The sequence below is a fragment of the Metopolophium dirhodum genome, chromosome 1, assembly GCF_019925205.1.
Source record: "Metopolophium dirhodum isolate CAU chromosome 1, ASM1992520v1, whole genome shotgun sequence".
In the NCBI taxonomy this organism is placed as follows: Eukaryota; Metazoa; Arthropoda; class Insecta; order Hemiptera; family Aphididae; genus Metopolophium; species Metopolophium dirhodum.
In genome coordinates, this window is record NC_083560.1 from 60,184,044 (window position 1) to 60,201,785 (window position 17,742).

At 29.6% G+C, this 17,742-nt stretch overlaps 2 protein-coding genes across 2 annotated transcripts; both read left to right on the forward strand.

The window, feature by feature from the left end:
• The first annotated feature begins 1,037 nt into the window (after nucleotides 1-1,037).
• On the forward strand, nucleotides 1,038-9,383 carry LOC132940537 (cilia- and flagella-associated protein 57-like). Its single transcript, XM_061008246.1, has 10 exons — nucleotides 1,038-1,409; nucleotides 3,067-3,221; nucleotides 3,648-3,905; nucleotides 4,092-4,296; nucleotides 5,187-5,609; nucleotides 6,550-6,765; nucleotides 7,310-7,483; nucleotides 8,572-8,933; nucleotides 9,200-9,252; nucleotides 9,364-9,383. Exons 1-10 carry the CDS (start codon nucleotides 1,038-1,040, stop codon nucleotides 9,381-9,383), a joined length of 2,238 nt encoding a protein of 745 aa, XP_060864229.1.
• A 19-nt stretch (nucleotides 9,384-9,402) lies between these two features.
• On the forward strand, nucleotides 9,403-10,609 carry LOC132940541 (uncharacterized). Its single transcript, XM_061008260.1, has 4 exons — nucleotides 9,403-9,545; nucleotides 9,618-9,912; nucleotides 10,014-10,229; nucleotides 10,292-10,609. The coding sequence occupies exons 1-4, from the start codon at nucleotides 9,403-9,405 to the stop codon at nucleotides 10,607-10,609; spliced, it is 972 nt and encodes a 323-aa protein (XP_060864243.1).
• The last annotated feature ends 7,133 nt before the right edge of the window (nucleotides 10,610-17,742 follow it).

The following is a 17,742-nucleotide window of genomic DNA, read 5'->3' on the forward strand; positions in this document are numbered from 1 at the left end:
TTAGATACTTAATCGAAGAAAAACGATTTTAGTTTTGTGTTATATTTAAAAAATATTATTCGTGGGTAGGTACTTGAAAATTCTAAAGTATATTATTATATATGGGTATATGATAATAAACAAATAATAATAATTCAACTTAACCGGCTACCGTATTACCTAATAATAACAATATAAAATAGGTATGTACTATAAAATATCCTAGACTAATAAACCATCTCCGCTCAGAATCGTTTTTTAGTATACAATATTATTGTATCATTCAATAAATTGTGATTATTGATGATAGGACACACAAATATAAATTAATGAAAATATAAGGAAAAATGAGAATTTTTACTAAATGTTTATAATATTAGTATTTTCTGTACATCTATAATTTTTAAAACATTTAGATTTTTTTGAATTATGTATAGTCACGTTAAGTTATTATTACTTATTACTGGAATTACGAAAAAAAAAAATAATAGTAAACAAACAATATTTTTTTGAGCGTTTGAAGTTGGAAATTTAGAATTTTATCTCATTTTCATTTACATTTTTACTGTTTTTGTATTCTTGAGGATTATCATTTTTTTATTTTTACCGATATTTATGAGTTTATGATATTATACATTACTGGCTTTAGCCGTAAATCATCAAAATTAACACTGACATATTGTAGATAATAGATTGTTACAATTATAAAATGATTAAATTCAGTCATCCAGATATTGAACCGATTTTCATTTCCTTTTGAAACTTTAAATAAAACGCTTTCAAGGCCACTTGTATATTAAAAAAAAAATTATTTAAAAATGAACACCATCGATATTATTGAATTTTTGAATAATTTTTTTAATGTATTTATCGAATATCTAGTTAGTTAGTAAGTTATTGAAATTTTAATCATCGAGTATCCATAATATCTAATATCAAGGCGAATACTCAATAGACAATACAATTATCCATAGTTGGTACTTGGTATAATGGTATCGGCGTGCTGTAATGTATCGCGATACGCATCACTGCTTATATATAAGTGTCCATCCGACTGAATGACTTTCAGCCATATGTTGGCTGTGGCGACGGTGGACGAGAAAGACGCAGTGGATGGGCCAGCCGTCGGTGGCGGCGCGAGGCCGGTGGTCAGCATTTACGATCTGCGCACGTTGGACTTGAAGCATGTGTTCCAGGAACCGGACTACAGCGACGGCGACGAAGACGGCGAAAACGGCGAAAACGAAGACGACGAATCGCAAAAGACCCACCGGCGTCGGTTCTCTAAAATTCAGTTCTTGTGGGACAACATCTTCGTGGCGGCACTCGTCGTCGGCGGCCACGACGGGTCGGACTGCACGCTGTACTATTATAGCTGGAGAAACTCGACGGTCGAAACGTACGTGCGGATCGATGGCCCCGTGTCCGACGTAAGTTATGACTTCTGAGTTATGAGGAATGCGTGTGCGTAGGTGTAATGGCATCTTTTGCAAAATATGGCTTGATAAAAAATAAAAACCGTGTACGCCGAAGGGAGTTTTTTTTTTGAAGAACCGAAACATTTTTTTTACTTTTAATTTGAAAAACCGAAACCTATGAATTTATAGCATAAGACCATGACTATTACTAAATATTGAGGGGAACCTCAAATTCTCCGAATTCATAAAACAAATAATTGTAGGTACACACATTTTGTAATATGTTTTATTTAATGATGTTTAACAGTACAATAATAAGGTACCAATGTGGAAATTAAAATATACTTTTCTGCTAGATATCTTATTGTTAAATTAATAATAATGTATAATATTTTTAATTTTACTATAGCCCATACTAATATACGTAATAATATAATATCATAGGTTCCTTATAACCAGGCATATAATTTTCTTTTCAATCATAATCGTTTTTCATTAATATTTTAAATGTAATAATTATTGCTTATTTGTGTTTGTATAAAGTGAATTAACGTTAAAGTGATTTACTTTTTTAAGCCAATACATTAATACTATAGTAATTAGTAAATTTATGTTTTAGATTCCGAGTGGAGCGATATATTATGTATAATTTATTAGAGATGTTCTGGGTATTAAACCGGGTACCGAGTACTGGCCGACTAAAATATTTTATGCTAACCGGGTATCGAGTATTGGCCGAGTAAAATGTATAATACTAGCCGGGTATCGAGTATTGGCCGAGTAAAAATTTGAATACTAACCGGGTATCGGTATTGGCCGAGTAAAAATTTTAACACTATTCGGGTATCGAGTATAGGAACAGAGCTGTAGACTGTAAAGTGATTACTGATTATTTATAACTGAGAATATTTGTATAGGAATAATTTATATTTTAATATGGGTTTTGATTGCAGATTGTTATCATATAATTTATGTATAAACATTAAACAGTAAACGCGAGATTTATTTTTGTAATTCGTAAAAGAAAAACATGATTTGTTTATAATCAACTGACTATTGTAAATCGATTTAGTTATTCCAAAATAATGTACCAAAATAAATTATAATTTATTACCCTAGAATTTTAGATTTTTCCCGTTATATTAATTATAGGTATGCATATATTTATAAATAGATTATCAGTGTTTGCCATTGGATGTGGTCGAATAAAAATGTAGTATTACGCCGGGTACCGAGTAAGAGCCGAGTCTTAAATATTATATCGAGTACCCGGCCATCGAGTTATTGCCGGGTACCCGGAACATCTTTATAATTTATTGCAGTTGATTATTGGCGATTGGAAGTGATACGCTGTAACGGGGACGCTGAGTATCATTTATATGTTATTTTTCCAGTGGCCCGTTAAAGGTCCACCCCCCGCCGGCCTGAAAATGTATGAGCTTTCAATCGCCAATAGTTCTGAAGAAAACATTAAATATTATTATCTTATAAGTTATGAGTACAAAAATGTACATCCTGTTAATTTGTCTTGTGTAAAATTGTTCACCTATATGGTTCACCGCATCCGGTCCTGATCGATTGCAACTTGCAGTACCTACATAACGCATTACTACCTATCGTTATTGATCTAGCGAACATATTATTATTATTGTCATTTGGGTTTTCGCAGATGGCGTTGAACCCGATTGACACTGCCATATGCTGTTTCGTAGGCAAAGAGTTGTTTCGGTTGATGACCAAAGCCGAGACGGACTGGCAGCAATATGGTTTCCGCGAAGCTGACGGTATACACTTTACATGCGTATGTTGGTTGTGCGGAGACAGGTACCTACTATATACGTCTAAATCGTCTAATGTCTATAATATAAAACAATGCATTTAACTATACTATAATACCATTATAGTAACCATTTTTGAGATTGCCCCTTTTTTATCTATTGGTTTTAAAGTGCTTTTTCAAGCAATTTTTTGATAATTTTTTGGGCTTTAATTCGAGAATCCTGATAATGACATTTATGAAACAACAAAAAAGTTTAAATATGTGGAATACAAATAAAAAGTTTAAAAAAGTCGTTAATTATCCGTGTAATGTAGACGTGTAGTAAAATAAACAAAAAATAATTTAATTTCTGACATTATGAAAGTCAATCTGGTAAACTCGATGTTACCCGACCACCCGGGCGTTTACTTGCACGTGTAATGAACCATTATATGATTTTTATCGATTGTATCTATTCTGTGGGTGTACAGATGTTTGGCGGGCACCGCTGACGGCAACATCATTCTGTTCAAGAACGGTGAGCTGCAAGCTTTGTACCGTGTTGACGTGATCAGTGAAATAGACGTGACAACGATAATGACAGAGGTCTATTTGTCTTTGACTACGAAGCCCGCTACTTTATCGCGAAACGACATCATCCGGAGCTGTTTTACATTTGAATCTGGTCTGGTGCTACTGGTTGGTGACTCTACCATCTATCATTTCGGGAAAACGGATGAAGGACGGAGGTAGATATTCACACACACACATACACACACACACACACGAATGCAAGAATGCATTTCATTATATAGTATATTATATAAGTTAGTTATAGATTTAAAATGTGGTGACTACATCAATGATGGAGCCTCCAAGTCCGACATTGAATTTTAAGCCACCGTTCACGGGATAAGCTGATTTTATTTTCGCAGATACGAGAAAATCGACGTGTTTATTAAGGAAGAGTATAGGTACTTGCAGCAGGAAGATTTAAAGGGCGGGTTACCGATGCATTACATAGAGAGCGCGTGTGTTAGCCCCAACGGCAAGATATTGACGTTCATCACGAAACGGCCTCAACTGTACCAGGCACTTTTGTCTCAGCTAGATGAAAACGATGACGTATTGGCAATGCCTGTATGACAATATGATTAAATATATATTATAAATGCTGTCTACGTTATCGGGGAGATACTTATAAGGTCTAGCGTAGGAACTAGGAACGACTACAGTGACGAAATCTTGATGCTGCTAAAATTATAACTTATACGGTACTTTTCGGTTTGTAAGAAAACCATTCACTCATTGATTCAGGTGTGTAATTTTCTAAATTTTCTTCTTTTGTTTATCATATGCACTCAAATAAAATTCAAAATCTAGAAATGTGAATTTTTTTTAATACTTCGATTACTGCCGCGTTTAATATTTTTTAAGAATTGATTCGACAATACATTAACATATAAAGTTAGAATAATTTTTCTCGAATTCCAAAATCAATGATCCATACAGATATTTAATAGGTTCGAAATAAGCATGTGTTTTGTTGATGAGGTAAAATGTATGTATTGAATCTATTAGAGGCAATTCGAATACAAAGGGTCTATAAAGGAAAACTCCTATCACTCCTCAATGTAAAAGTCTATTTAGTAACCTAAAAATAAAAAATATAATAAAATATAATAAACCTGTCATATTTCTATCAACAAATGGGAAATTATTAAAAATTACTTTTACTACAAAATAAAAATTAGTTTTTTAGATTTGTATACTACACTCAACACTGAAACGCATTTTTAGTTAGGAAAGCATTGTCTAAGACTTTAAAAAAATAAATTCATCAACATACGGGTCTTATTATTCATAGTTAATGACGAGTATTATACGATATAAATATATAATCAATATACATTATACAATAGTGTAACTAGCATAAGGTCTTTAGATATATTATTATTATAGTTTTACCTGCGTGGCTGAATGTACGTATTTCTCACCACGGGTTTGGTATTTTCCTGTTTGTCTGTCAGAATTTGCCCACCATACCCGGACCACTCGGCGTGGATATGCATCATGGCATCGTGGAGAGCTTATCGACAAGCTTGTGGAAACCGTTACTGATGACATGCGGCAAATTGGATTTCACCATCAAGGTGTGGGACTATGTGCAGTGCACGTTGCTGCTGTCTAAACACTACCCAAAACAGGTGTGCGTCGTTTCGATGCACCCCACCGGACTGTATTCCGTAACAGCGTTTTCGGACCACTTGGAATTCCAAATGGTTCAGATGGACGATCTTGTACCGTTAAAAAATTTCCCAATCAGGAACTGCACAGCGGTCACGTTCAGCGAATCCGGTCACAAGTTTGCCGTGGCTAAACCAGGCGCCATAGATGTCTACTGCTCGCTATTGTTCGTAAAATGTTTTTCATGCCACGGACACTTGGGACCTGTAAGTATCACATGTATTTATGCATTAATTATCAAATATTGAGCAATGTAGTATGTAGTATACGAATTTTGAACCACATAAAAATTATAAAAACCATATGAAATAAAGAAATAAAACCTTTTTAAAAGGATTAAAAAATCTATAACAACTTGTTCGATTTCAGTTTTATTGAAGAATTGAAAAATAAAAAGTACTATTCTTTTGTTTTTTTTAATTTATAAAATTTATTAACGCTCTAAAAAGGCATTGCTTACAAATTTCAAAATAACAAAAAGTATAAAATTCAAAATTAGCCCAAAAAATTCGAAATATAATTTTGTATATTTATTCTGCGTAAAATTATAATTCACATTTATTGTTTTAAATCTGATCAAGCTTTATTTTGAACTGATAGAAAATAAAATCAAATACCATAAAAATGTGCGGGGTTGTACTCAAGGGGGGGGGGATCGGGTTTGGCCCCATTTCTGGACCATTTATTGACAGAATTTAAAATTTTTAAGGTGCAAACTACTGATTGTATACTTTTTACAGGTTAAAATAATTTGGACCCCCCTTTGAAAAATTCCTGGGTACGCCCCTGAAAATGCGTAATCATTAGCAGTAAGTTATTGTACATTAAAAAAATATAAAACTGAAATCGCAAAACAATTTTCTATTTTCCTATATTTCAGTGAGGTCTTTAAATACAATATAATATAATATAATCAATAACATTTTTAGCTATAAAAAGAGTTATGTAGGCCTTGTTTTAATTATTTTTTTGAGCGTATTAACGACATTTAAATAGTTTTAGTGCATAAGATCATTATACTTAGTACAAATTACATAAGTACGAAAGTCCTTATTCTAGTTATAACAAAAGGTACTAAAGTCCAATGATAACTGTATACCAATATTATACTAACCATTTGTACGATGCAAACTTATCTTTGACCAGATTGAGAAGTTAGTCTGGTGCAAGCACGACATGAACATAGTTGCTTACGACATTGTTGGTGCTATATGCACATTTGACACAAAAACCGGAAATGTACTCACGCACATTGCGCCCTACTCAGGAGCGGCTTATACGGATTTGGCAGTTGCGCAAGACGTTAATCAATTATTCGTCATTGCCAAGGATGGTAGTTTAAAAGAAGTCTACGACCGAAAGGTTTTCAATTTTATTTAAGTTTTGTTTATGAAGATGACGCTCTAAAATAACCCACTCATCCCCATAAGAATATTTGGTTTACGCACTGTATTGAACCAAAATACTTTCTTCTTTTACCCAATTTTGTAGTTCACTTTGTAAATGAAAACAACGTTACTGACGTCTACTCAATTTTGGTATAATTTTGTACTATGTAAATTAGGTTTAATTTAAATAACATGATATAAAATACTATTATACAAAAAATAAGCTTCAAATTAAAAATATATCCTTATAATTGACACAAATGAAGCGTAGATAGTGTTATCTTTTTAAGTTCTGCAAAAAGGTAGATATACTCAAAAATCAGTGGGAAATACGCCAATGACCCAGAAAAATTCATATTCAAATACCAAATCTTTCTACTATTTAATTTTTTAATGATTAATGATGAATAATTACAACAAATTCTAGTGTGGCGTTAAAGTAATTTAAAATAGCCTTATACTGGATGTCTAAATAATAAACTGTGTTATTAATTATGCATAATATCGTTTTATTTAAGGTTAAACGTGAAGTGAACTTTTATGGAACACCATTGAATGCAGTATCCATTTCTAAGTCAAATTTGATTTTATTCATAGCAGCCGAAAATGGCGTTATATTGACCGTAATATTACCTATGGGAGTTCAAATCGAATACAAAGAATTCAAAATCCACAGTCATAGCATCAAGAAGGTATGTTAGGTATGAAAGTTGTCTTTGGATATGATTACTTCTAATGGCAAATAATTTAATATTATCATTTTTTTTTAAAATTAAAGAACTTCAGTAGGTAACTAATAATGCCTATTTAGGCAATTTAACATGATGACATTAAAATGACTTGTAAGTGTGTGCTAAGTAAACGAATTTGTATGAGTTTAATCTGTGATCGTTCTCGGTCATTATTTTCTAGATATATCCTTAAATACAACTGTAGGCCCACATAATACCGCCCTGTAGGTTGTTTATAATCGCCGTCAATTAACTTACGTACGCGCAGGTATTGGCAAGAATATTAAATAAGATAAACTTTTTAAATTTAAAAAAGTGGTTTTTAGACCAAAAAGTTAGAGAAAACTTAAGGAATTTGGTTTGACGGATTTAAATTTTTAAAACTGATTTTTATTGACAATCAAGTTTACTAGGTTTCGGTTGAAGTGATTTTGAATATCTATTTTTTCAGCTGTGATATCCGTGAATAAAAATATGATATTTTTGTATTTATATTATTCATTATGGCACTAACAATAATTGGAATATTAAAAATAGCCTCTGATAAAATCTAGTTAACTTATTAATCAATCATAATCCGTTTTCAAAATTAAAATCCTTCAAACCAAATTCCTCCAGTTTTGTCTGGCTTTTTGGTATAAAAGTTACTTTTTTTTCATCGACTGGAGCCCCCTAAAGACAAGTAGCCTAAAATAAAATTATCAAAACATAATAAGTAAAAATTAAATAATGTGCGTGTTTTGGTAAAGTAAAAATTATTAATTATTTAATTGAGTTCAACGGATAATAGTTGAATTACATCTTACCATAACGAATATACTAGATTATAATAATTTTAATTTAAAATATTTTGAAGTCACAAGGCAATTACATTAGAAATACAGGATGCATAAAAACCAACACAGTTTTTCATTAAACTTTCATTATTTATGAAATAATACAATTATTTTGTTCTGCTGTAATAAATATAAATAAAAATGTATTATTATTGAAATGTGATTAAATAATTGTTTTATTTGTCGACATGTACCTATTGGTTATTGGTTAAGATGTGTTTGGGATCAGACGGGTCGGTTTTGGTTTCTTGTTCAGAAGATTCGAATATATGTGTATGGGAAGTGAAAAACACAGCGAGTAAGACTAGGAAGATCGATAAACCGCTTGTATATACTGATGACATATTAGTCAACTTGTCAAAGTACGATAAATTGCATGAAAATATCAAGAAAATTGAAACAGCAGTGAATAAATTAGAGACAGAAAATACAATTAATGTAAATACAACTATAAAAGCAAATGAACAGGAAATTAAAGATATAAACAAAGCAAACACAACACAATATTACGAAACTATAAAAAAAAATGAAGTAATAACCTTTGTATTGAAAATGAATAATGATACAATATTAATGTATAAGTGATTTAAGGAGGAACAAGAAAAACAAAAAAAAATTATAAGTAAACTGAAAGATGAGTTAAATCAATTAATTGAAACAAATGAGCAGAATACAGTCAATTTAGAATCATATTATAATAAAGAATTAGTACACAAATACAAAAAATTTTCAATTCTTGAAAACAAGGGATTTATATTAACTTCTGGATTAAAAAAGTAATTTTTTTTATGATTTATTACACTGTAATATTATATTTTATAATTTACTATGGTTGAATTAGAAATTTAGAAGCTCGGCAAGAAATTTTAGATCAAGAGTTACAGGAGGCAAAAAGTAACTACGATAAGCAATTTAGAGAAAAAATTGAAGACATATTACTTGTATATTATTTACTACTATAGTGTATGTCAAGAAATTTAAAATAATGATTGCATTTGTTTTTAGTCGAAGGAAAAACTGATTAATGAAAAACATATCACTAAAATGTTGGTGGGTGATACTGAGAATAACGTCGATGAAAATGTTTTCAGTATAAAAAAAAAATTCACTGAAAAGCTGGATAATATGAATGAATTATATTCAAAAACTATGAGTACCTTAGCAGAGGACAAGATTAAATATAACTTGTATGTAGTTTTAGCACACGTTAATACATAACTGTATAGGCACACTGTATATCAATTATAAACCCTGTTTAGGTATACTATAAGCATCGAGGAACTAAGGCAGTCAGTGGCCCTCCTTGAAAATGATATGGAAGAATTAAAACTGGCGGCCGCTAAAAAAAAGAATAGAATTTTTGTTTTGACCAGATTACTGAAACAATCCAAGGAGATTATACCGCAAAAAGATTCACAAATTCTAGATGTTAAGCAACAAATGTCACTATTTGTAAAAGATTTAAATATGCTTAAGGAAGATATAATTGAATTAGAACAAACCACCGAACCATTAGAGTTAGAAATACAAAATATGAAAAATTTGAATGATCAAGTAACTAAAAATTAATTTACCTAAATTATAATTGTTGTCATTTTTAAGTAGTAGTCAACTATTCATACAATATTATTATTTATATATATATTTATATGCAGATAGACATTAAACTCGAAGTTGATATTAATGAATTGAAGCGTTTAGGTATATTTTATGATGAATTAATAAAAAGAAGATCTGATACCAAAAGTGAACTAAATAAAAAAAGACAAAGCTTAGAAAATTTGAAAAATAAAATCAAACAAATGGAAATTGACATACGTGTGGCTTCTCAGTATTACCATAATAAATTTGAAAACAAAAGATTATTAACTGTAAGTTGAATGGTTATTTGGAGTTTAAAAAATAAAATTCATATACATATTATATTGTTTAGGTTTTTTTCAATAAATACGTAGGAAAAACTGAGATTCGTGAGATCAAAGAAAAAGAAATGAAAGGGAGAGCAGAGTTTTTAAAGCAGGATGTTTTTTTGAAACATCGTATTCGTAATCTGAAAGATGCGTTAAACGTATTTGGCAAGAAAAACGAATTTTATTATTCAACAATGGAAGAAAACACGAATCTTATTAACGAAATTAATATTCTACGGAAGGAGGCTAATATCTATTTAAATAAGTACAGCAATTTCAAATATTTATCGAAGATTAAACGTGTGGATGAGTTAACAAGAAAAAAGAAAGAAACAAATTGAATAAGTGTAAGTAATTATTAATTATGCTTTGAGTGTATTTTGTCAGTTAAGAAAACGAAATTACATTTTCTTAAATTTCAGAAATACTAATTTAAAAATAAATACTGATATTAAAAATAATAAACTAAATGTATAAAATGGGTTACTGGATGAGTAATGAGTTATTTAAATACAATATTTATAAAATAAAAATAATTTTTAGATGTATAAACAATCAAAAAACAAGATATGTTTTTATAAGCATAAATACTTATTTTGATAGCACATGTCACATGATATAATTGTAAAAAGGAGAGAATTCTACTAAAAAGTATTGACAAAATATTACTTTATTATAATGTAGTTTCTGAAAAATATCATGGTTAGGTAATTCAAAATCAGTGCTTGAATCGATAAAAAATAAAAAAAGGTGGGCATTACTGGGCAAGCTGATATAGGGAGTTATGTAGCTTAAGTTTAATATATTATGTTAACACTTAACTGGGTTATGTATAAATGGACATACTGTGTAGTGTATACCATGATCCGAAATATTGCACCCCTTTCACGCATGGTTTACTGCTGCTTTTGAAAAACTTGAACATGGATAGCCCGACATTGTTGAAGTGTCGTATCCTATGAGATATTTTCATACCACGCTTGGATCTTTCCAAACATGGTTTTTAATTTTATAAAAAAATAAATAAAAAAAACCTTTTTAATCGTTTTAAACGTGTTTTTTTCAATATTGTGTGACTGCTCGAACATATTACTCATGTTTCGAGTGTCATGTGGCCGCCTCGAACATATTTCACGGTCGCCAACCATGGACCGAGACCCGAAAGTGTCGTGTATTTGTTAATATAAAAGTTTAATGAGAGCGGGATACATTTGGACTAGTTTACGTTTAGCATTAATTTCAGCTAATCGAAGTTCTGCTAGCTTTTGTTTTTTTTTTAATGTTTCCTCTTTCATAACTGTTTCTTTTTCTTTTTCTTCTTTTCTCCTTTTCTCTTCAGCAGCTTTTTTTAATTTTTTCTTCAGCACGTTTAATTTGTTCTTCTCTTTGTTTAGCAGCTTTTAAATGTTGATCTTCAAATTTCCTTTGATCTGCTTTGGATTTAAGATGTCATTCTTTCCTTTCTACGTTTTCTCTGGTTTGATGAGGAGTTTGTGATTGAGGATCTTCTAATGATTTTCCTGGCGTTGATATTTGTTTTTCTAATGGCATATATAATACATTAATTTTTTTAGCATCAATATTATTTTTTTCTTGAAGTTTTCTTTTCATTGTTCTGGTCATATGCGATTTTTCATCTATATTGACATCGATATCTTCTAATTTTCAGCACTAATTTTTTCATTTAAAAAGAGGTCCTGTCGCGGTCGCCAACCACGGATCGAGACCCGAGAGTCGGAGTGCCGTGGATTTTTTAATATAGAAGTTTAATGAGAGTGGGATACATTTGGACATTAAGATGATGGGTGACCAGCAATTAAAATAAAAACAAACCTAAATTTGGGGAAATATATATATATACAAGGCTGGGCAAGTTAATGATTTTTTTTAACTCAGTTATGTTAAGTTAATATGCACCAATAACAAAAATTTAAAAGTTAAAAGTTAATTTAACTATAGGTTAACTCAGTTAAGTTAAAAGTTAATACACATTTTTTGTTAACTTTTTATTAAGTTAAAAAAAAGTTAATTTGTTTATACAACGCTAACGTACTTAATTTTTTTCCCACCCAAAACTAAATTATAGGATATAGTGTTAATACTTCATACAGATTTCCATATAAGTAAGATTCGAATGATATACATTTTTAACTTTAAACAATTTACAATACATATTTTTTGACATGAAAACGAAATAGATTGAAATAGTGAAATATTATAAAATTAAAAACAAAATAAATTAACTTCTTAAAATGAAAAATTAACTCGTTAATTTCACGTTAATTAAGAAAGAAATTTAATAAGTTAACAGTTAAGTTAATGAAAAGCCAAAAGTAACTAGTTAAGTTAAAAAGTTAAAATAAAATTAACTTTTTAACTTAACTTTAACTTTTTAACTCGTTAATGCCCAGCCTTATATATATATGTTTATTTTATTTGAATAATAAATGAAGTTGGTGCCCAGAAAGCCTACTGACACAAAACTCGGCCAGAGTAAGATAATACTAGTGGACACTTGTTACATAGTAAATAACAATACACAAAATAAGATAGTATACCGCCAGAACGTACCGGCTGGCTCGTAACAAACGGTTACCGGTGGGCGGAATAATAATAATTATACCATTTTTAATAATAATAAGAGCAATAATAGCGTATAAGTACCGCTTAACAATAAATAACGCTCATCGCACGGTTCCGACTGAGCGGTTATAATAATAACAATACCTTAAAATACCGGCCACGGTGAAAATAATAATAGTATATACAAAACATTACCAATATTTAGCATGATGTTTTCATGTGCCGCCCCTCGGCACACCAGCAAAAACGAAGTCTACTCGCTCATATTATGTTGCTCGGAGACGGGAAAAAGTGTAGTGCCGTGCTTTTGGCTCTGTCGGCCGGTATTCGTCTATCTTGGGTGGCACGAACAGACGACAGGTGACAGAGTGGGTCACATATGATAATGAGATAATGAGTGGCCGATATTTTAGGTGCTTGGGTACCAGGAGAGGAGCGTGTGTGGCGGCCGTACAGGTGGTGTGGTCGTTGATCGGCGGGATAAATTGTTTTATCTTATAATTAATTAATGGGCTTTCTGATTTGCGTCGGAAGTCACAATTGTTTTCATGATTTAGTTTTTAAAGCGAAATAAAAAAATTATATGGGCATATATTATATATGGTTGTTACTTAGATATACTCACCAGACAAAAATATATGTACATTTATAAATTATAATATAATATACGCACTTAAATTAAATTATCAGATTCTATACTTGTAACATTCAATTTGTAAACATTTTCTAAATTTTAGTTTTGTATTATTTTATTATTATTAAAATTGTATACGACATAATTTAGAGTTGTATATTAACTGTTCATAGTTATTTCGTGATAACTAGAAGAGATGGAACTTATTAGAAAATGGTAAGTATTACTAATTTAATTGTACCTATCAATTGTTGGACTACTAAAAGTATATTTTAAAAGTTAAATTGTATTAGACAGAATTCTCAATTAATTATTGGAAAATTCTATTTTGTTTCTCATTCATTAAAACAAATTTATATTTTTGTCTTCTTATGATTTAATAAAATAAGCAAACGAATAAACGATAATGTTATACAATTACTAGGTCTGAAATAATTTAAATTCAATACCGACTATAGTGCCATTTTCCAAAATTATAATGATGGTATCATCGTTTCTTTTTTACTTTCTTGATTTTTAATAATAAAAATTTAACTCAGTAATGATGAGTAGGTGGGTAATTTAGCTAGCTTTAATATAAAATATTAATGAGAGAGATTTGATATTATACCCAAGCGGTATAACCACTTGAATCCATAAAAACGTCGGCGTGAACAGTTTTAAAATTTTTATTTTTTATCTTTTCTCCTAAACTATGATATCTAGAAAGTTGGTTGATAACTCATTAAAAAAGGATCATAAATTAGACACAAAATGTGGAATTAAAAATTAAAAAAAAAAAATTATTTAATTTTTCACAGTTAAAAAAAAGAGTTATTTTTCGCTAGATTTTTATTTAGCGAGGTAGATTTTTGAAACTGGAGAACGGAATTTTGTGGTTTGGGGTTTTGTTAGATTCACATGGGCTAGGAGAAGTGCAGTGAAGATTTTCAGAACTTTATCTCCAATCGTTAATTCACTACAAAGCTGTAAAGCTGATAAACATCAAAAAACTTCCAATAAAATTTGTTTTAATTTTTTTTTAATGTTCTGTAGTGAATTAACTATTAAAGATAAAGTTTTAAAAATCTTCACTGCACTTTTCCTAACCAATGTGAATCTAACAAAACTCCAAACGACGAAATCCGCTCTCCGGTTTGGAGATCTATCTCACTAAATGACAATGAAAATGATTTTTTGTGGGGCTGTTCACACCGACATTTTTCTGGATTCAGATCGTTATACTGCTTGGGTGTGATTTTCAGTTAATAAATTTCTAAAAATTAAAAATCAAGAAAGTTTACATGCCGTTCCCTGACTTGGCAAGCGTTTTTAATAAAACATTATTAGCTATTAAATGGTTGAGAGTTTAATTTCGCATGTAAATTTTTTTAACATATAATGTTACCCATTATATGGTTATATTGACTGAAAAATATTCAACACAATCACACACGAACGTTAAATTTGTATAATGTTCTGTGTCATCAGTTTTTTGGAGCGCTCATTAAAGTTTGTACATATTGTACACAATCCAAAACTACCCGTGTTTCCGAAAAACATGAGTCTGCGGAAATCGTGGTTTCCTGCTATGCGTATGTTTACGACTTGAAAAAATATTGTTTTGTGTGTCAATTAATGATTATGTACATTTCATAATATTATATGTGTTTATATATGGTTGTGCATGTGTGTAAATGTATAAATTAAACCGATGTGTACAAAGTAAAAGGTTTCATCTGAAATCGTTATTTTCTCGTAATTAATATTGCTTATACAGTAAGTTGTGTTTGTGTAAAAATGAATGCAATAATAATTAATTTGAAAAACTAGAGCTGTTGCTTAATCTATTATATATTAAGGTAGTTTTAATTTTTAACTGTCATATGAAAAAAAAAATGAAATTACATACATGTACAACTCGTACGAGTATACAATAATATTCTATACGTATCAAAAAATATGTTGTGTATATTATGTTATGAACTTATAAATGTAGGTGGTTATAATAGTGTTTCTGTGTGGGTCCGATATAAATGTTCGTATTTATCGTTCGAATCATTTGTAATGATATTATAAGTGATGGATTTTTGACGAATTTTGATTTTTTATACATCAGTTGTAATGTAAAAATTATGCAAAGGTCGAAAAGTTATTGAAAGCTGCAATAATTAACATAACTAGTTAACACTATAGATAATAAATTAAGCCAACATTAAGAACAACATTTAGTTATAATATATTGAGAATAATATATTTAATTCTAAAAGTTTATAAAAGTTAATATGGATAAAGGGCCTGATTTGTGTTGTTAATTACCAACGTAATTTTGCAATTTTAAATTTTTTCTAAATAATAGTTAATAAATATTTTGTTATAATAACGGATCCTATACTATTCCTAAATCTTTCCTCACTAGCTGTACTGCTGTAGTAGTTTAGAAAATTACACCTGTGTCGAGATCAACTAAATTGTTAAATATTTAAACCAAACAATATATTTTATTGTTTATATTGTATGTATTTAAAATTGCTGTATACACTCGTTGTTTATATCGTCGTTTACATCACTCATTTTTTTCTTTAGTAATGTTTTTTATTTTATTTTTATTGTCTTTATTCAAATTATTATTTTTGGAATTTGTTGAATTTTTTTATCATTTAGGTACTCAAGAACCATATAATTTAAAAATACTTGGATTTTTATGCCATTTAAGGATTTTCCAGTGGTAATACAAACTCCTTTTTGAAATCGGAACCACCCTTTTTTACTGTAATTTGTCTAGTAGATGATTTTTTGGTGATATTTCATGATATAGCTAGATGGTACATGAAAATTCAAAAATAGATCAAATTTTTTTTCAGTAATTTAACCTTGTGTAGGTATTAAAGATAATATTCCTTAATAATAGGTTAAGAGGACGTCGCACTCGCATATGTTGTCTCCGTCTTACATACGTACGGCATAGCAAAAACGTTTTGGCGCGGGAAAGAATCGAGAAGGCTACAGTCATAACTAAGAAACGAAATTTTCGCCACATATAAGGAGAACTTTGTCTGTGCAATATCGTTTTTATTTTTTTTTGATATCACTTATACGAAAAAAAGTTCTTATTTTTTCAAAATCCATTATTATTTGTGTTTTTCAAACTTTTAATAACTTTTTTTTAAGTTCCGATAACGAAAAAATAAAAATGGTATTGCACAGCCGAAGTTCTCTTTTTTATGTGGTGAAAATTTCGTTTCTTAGTTATGACTGTAGCGTTCTTGGTTCCATCCCGCGCAAAACAGTTTTTGCTATGTTGTATATTTGATCTCCTCTTAAGAGATTTTGGGGACTGATGATTTGACAGTTTATTATAGTACCTAATTACTATAATAGGTGTATTGAACATTTGATAATTAGGTAATAAAATTTGCCCGAGCATAACAATTATTAAGGAACAACTATACTAAATATAACATAATACACTTTATATTTTATGTGAATTTATTATGAATGACTATTTCATATTAGTACATAGTTACACTAAGTTCAATACCTCAGAATCTACTCGTTCTAATTTGGATTTAATTACATAAAAAATGTCAAAAGAATCATCGGCTTGACAATTTACAGTAAATATGGAGGTTTTCATATTTTGGAAAAATAGTATCACCACAGAGTTCACCTTAAATTGTGTGAATAGTCTTAAGTATAAATCTGCGAATATGGTAATTTAGTGTAATTACAGATAGGTATACCGATTTTAATTTGACGTATTATTTTTAAATTTAGTCACAGTTATCGCAAGAAATATAACATTATTTTATTCTTGCACTTATATGAGTAATGTTCAGATTCAGATAATTAAATCATTGAACTATGGATAACTATTAGATAAAGTATTTATTAAACTTTTTTTACAATATTATAACTAAAGGCCGGATTCCCGTACAATTGCATCCTTTTATGGCGTGTTATAACGTGTAATATTAAACCTGCACATATTAAGTGAGAGAAGACATAATTTTACAGCAAAAACTTAGAAATGTACATGACGACAATACATTTTAATCAAATATTGTAAATCAGTTTAAAATGTAGGTATATTTAAAATTTAGTGTAATTACATTTTTTTTTTAAATTTTATTTTTGAATATAATATATAATAGTTAATGCCAACTAATAAATAATAATATTATAAAAAACAAATAGCAATAAAAATTAAATTTGAAGTTAATTAATTCGAAGAAAAATTTGATATATAATTCCTAATAAAATATTGCTTTTGCGCGA

Coding starts and splice junctions, on each gene's coding strand:
- LOC132940541 (XM_061008260.1), top strand. CDS start 9,403: ATGTTGGTGGGTGATACTGAGAATAACGTCGATGAAAATGTTTTCAGT. Junction 9,546..9,617: donor GACAAGATTAAATATAACTT/GTATGTAGTTTT, acceptor AACCCTGTTTAG/GTATACTATAAGCATCGAGG. Junction 9,913..10,013: donor TGAAAAATTTGAATGATCAA/GTAACTAAAAAT, acceptor ATTTATATGCAG/ATAGACATTAAACTCGAAGT.
- LOC132940537 (XM_061008246.1), top strand. CDS start 1,038: ATGACTTTCAGCCATATGTTGGCTGTGGCGACGGTGGACGAGAAAGAC. Junction 3,222..3,647: donor TGTTGGTTGTGCGGAGACAG/GTACCTACTATA, acceptor GTGGGTGTACAG/ATGTTTGGCGGGCACCGCTG. Junction 5,610..6,549: donor GCCACGGACACTTGGGACCT/GTAAGTATCACA, acceptor ATCTTTGACCAG/ATTGAGAAGTTAGTCTGGTG.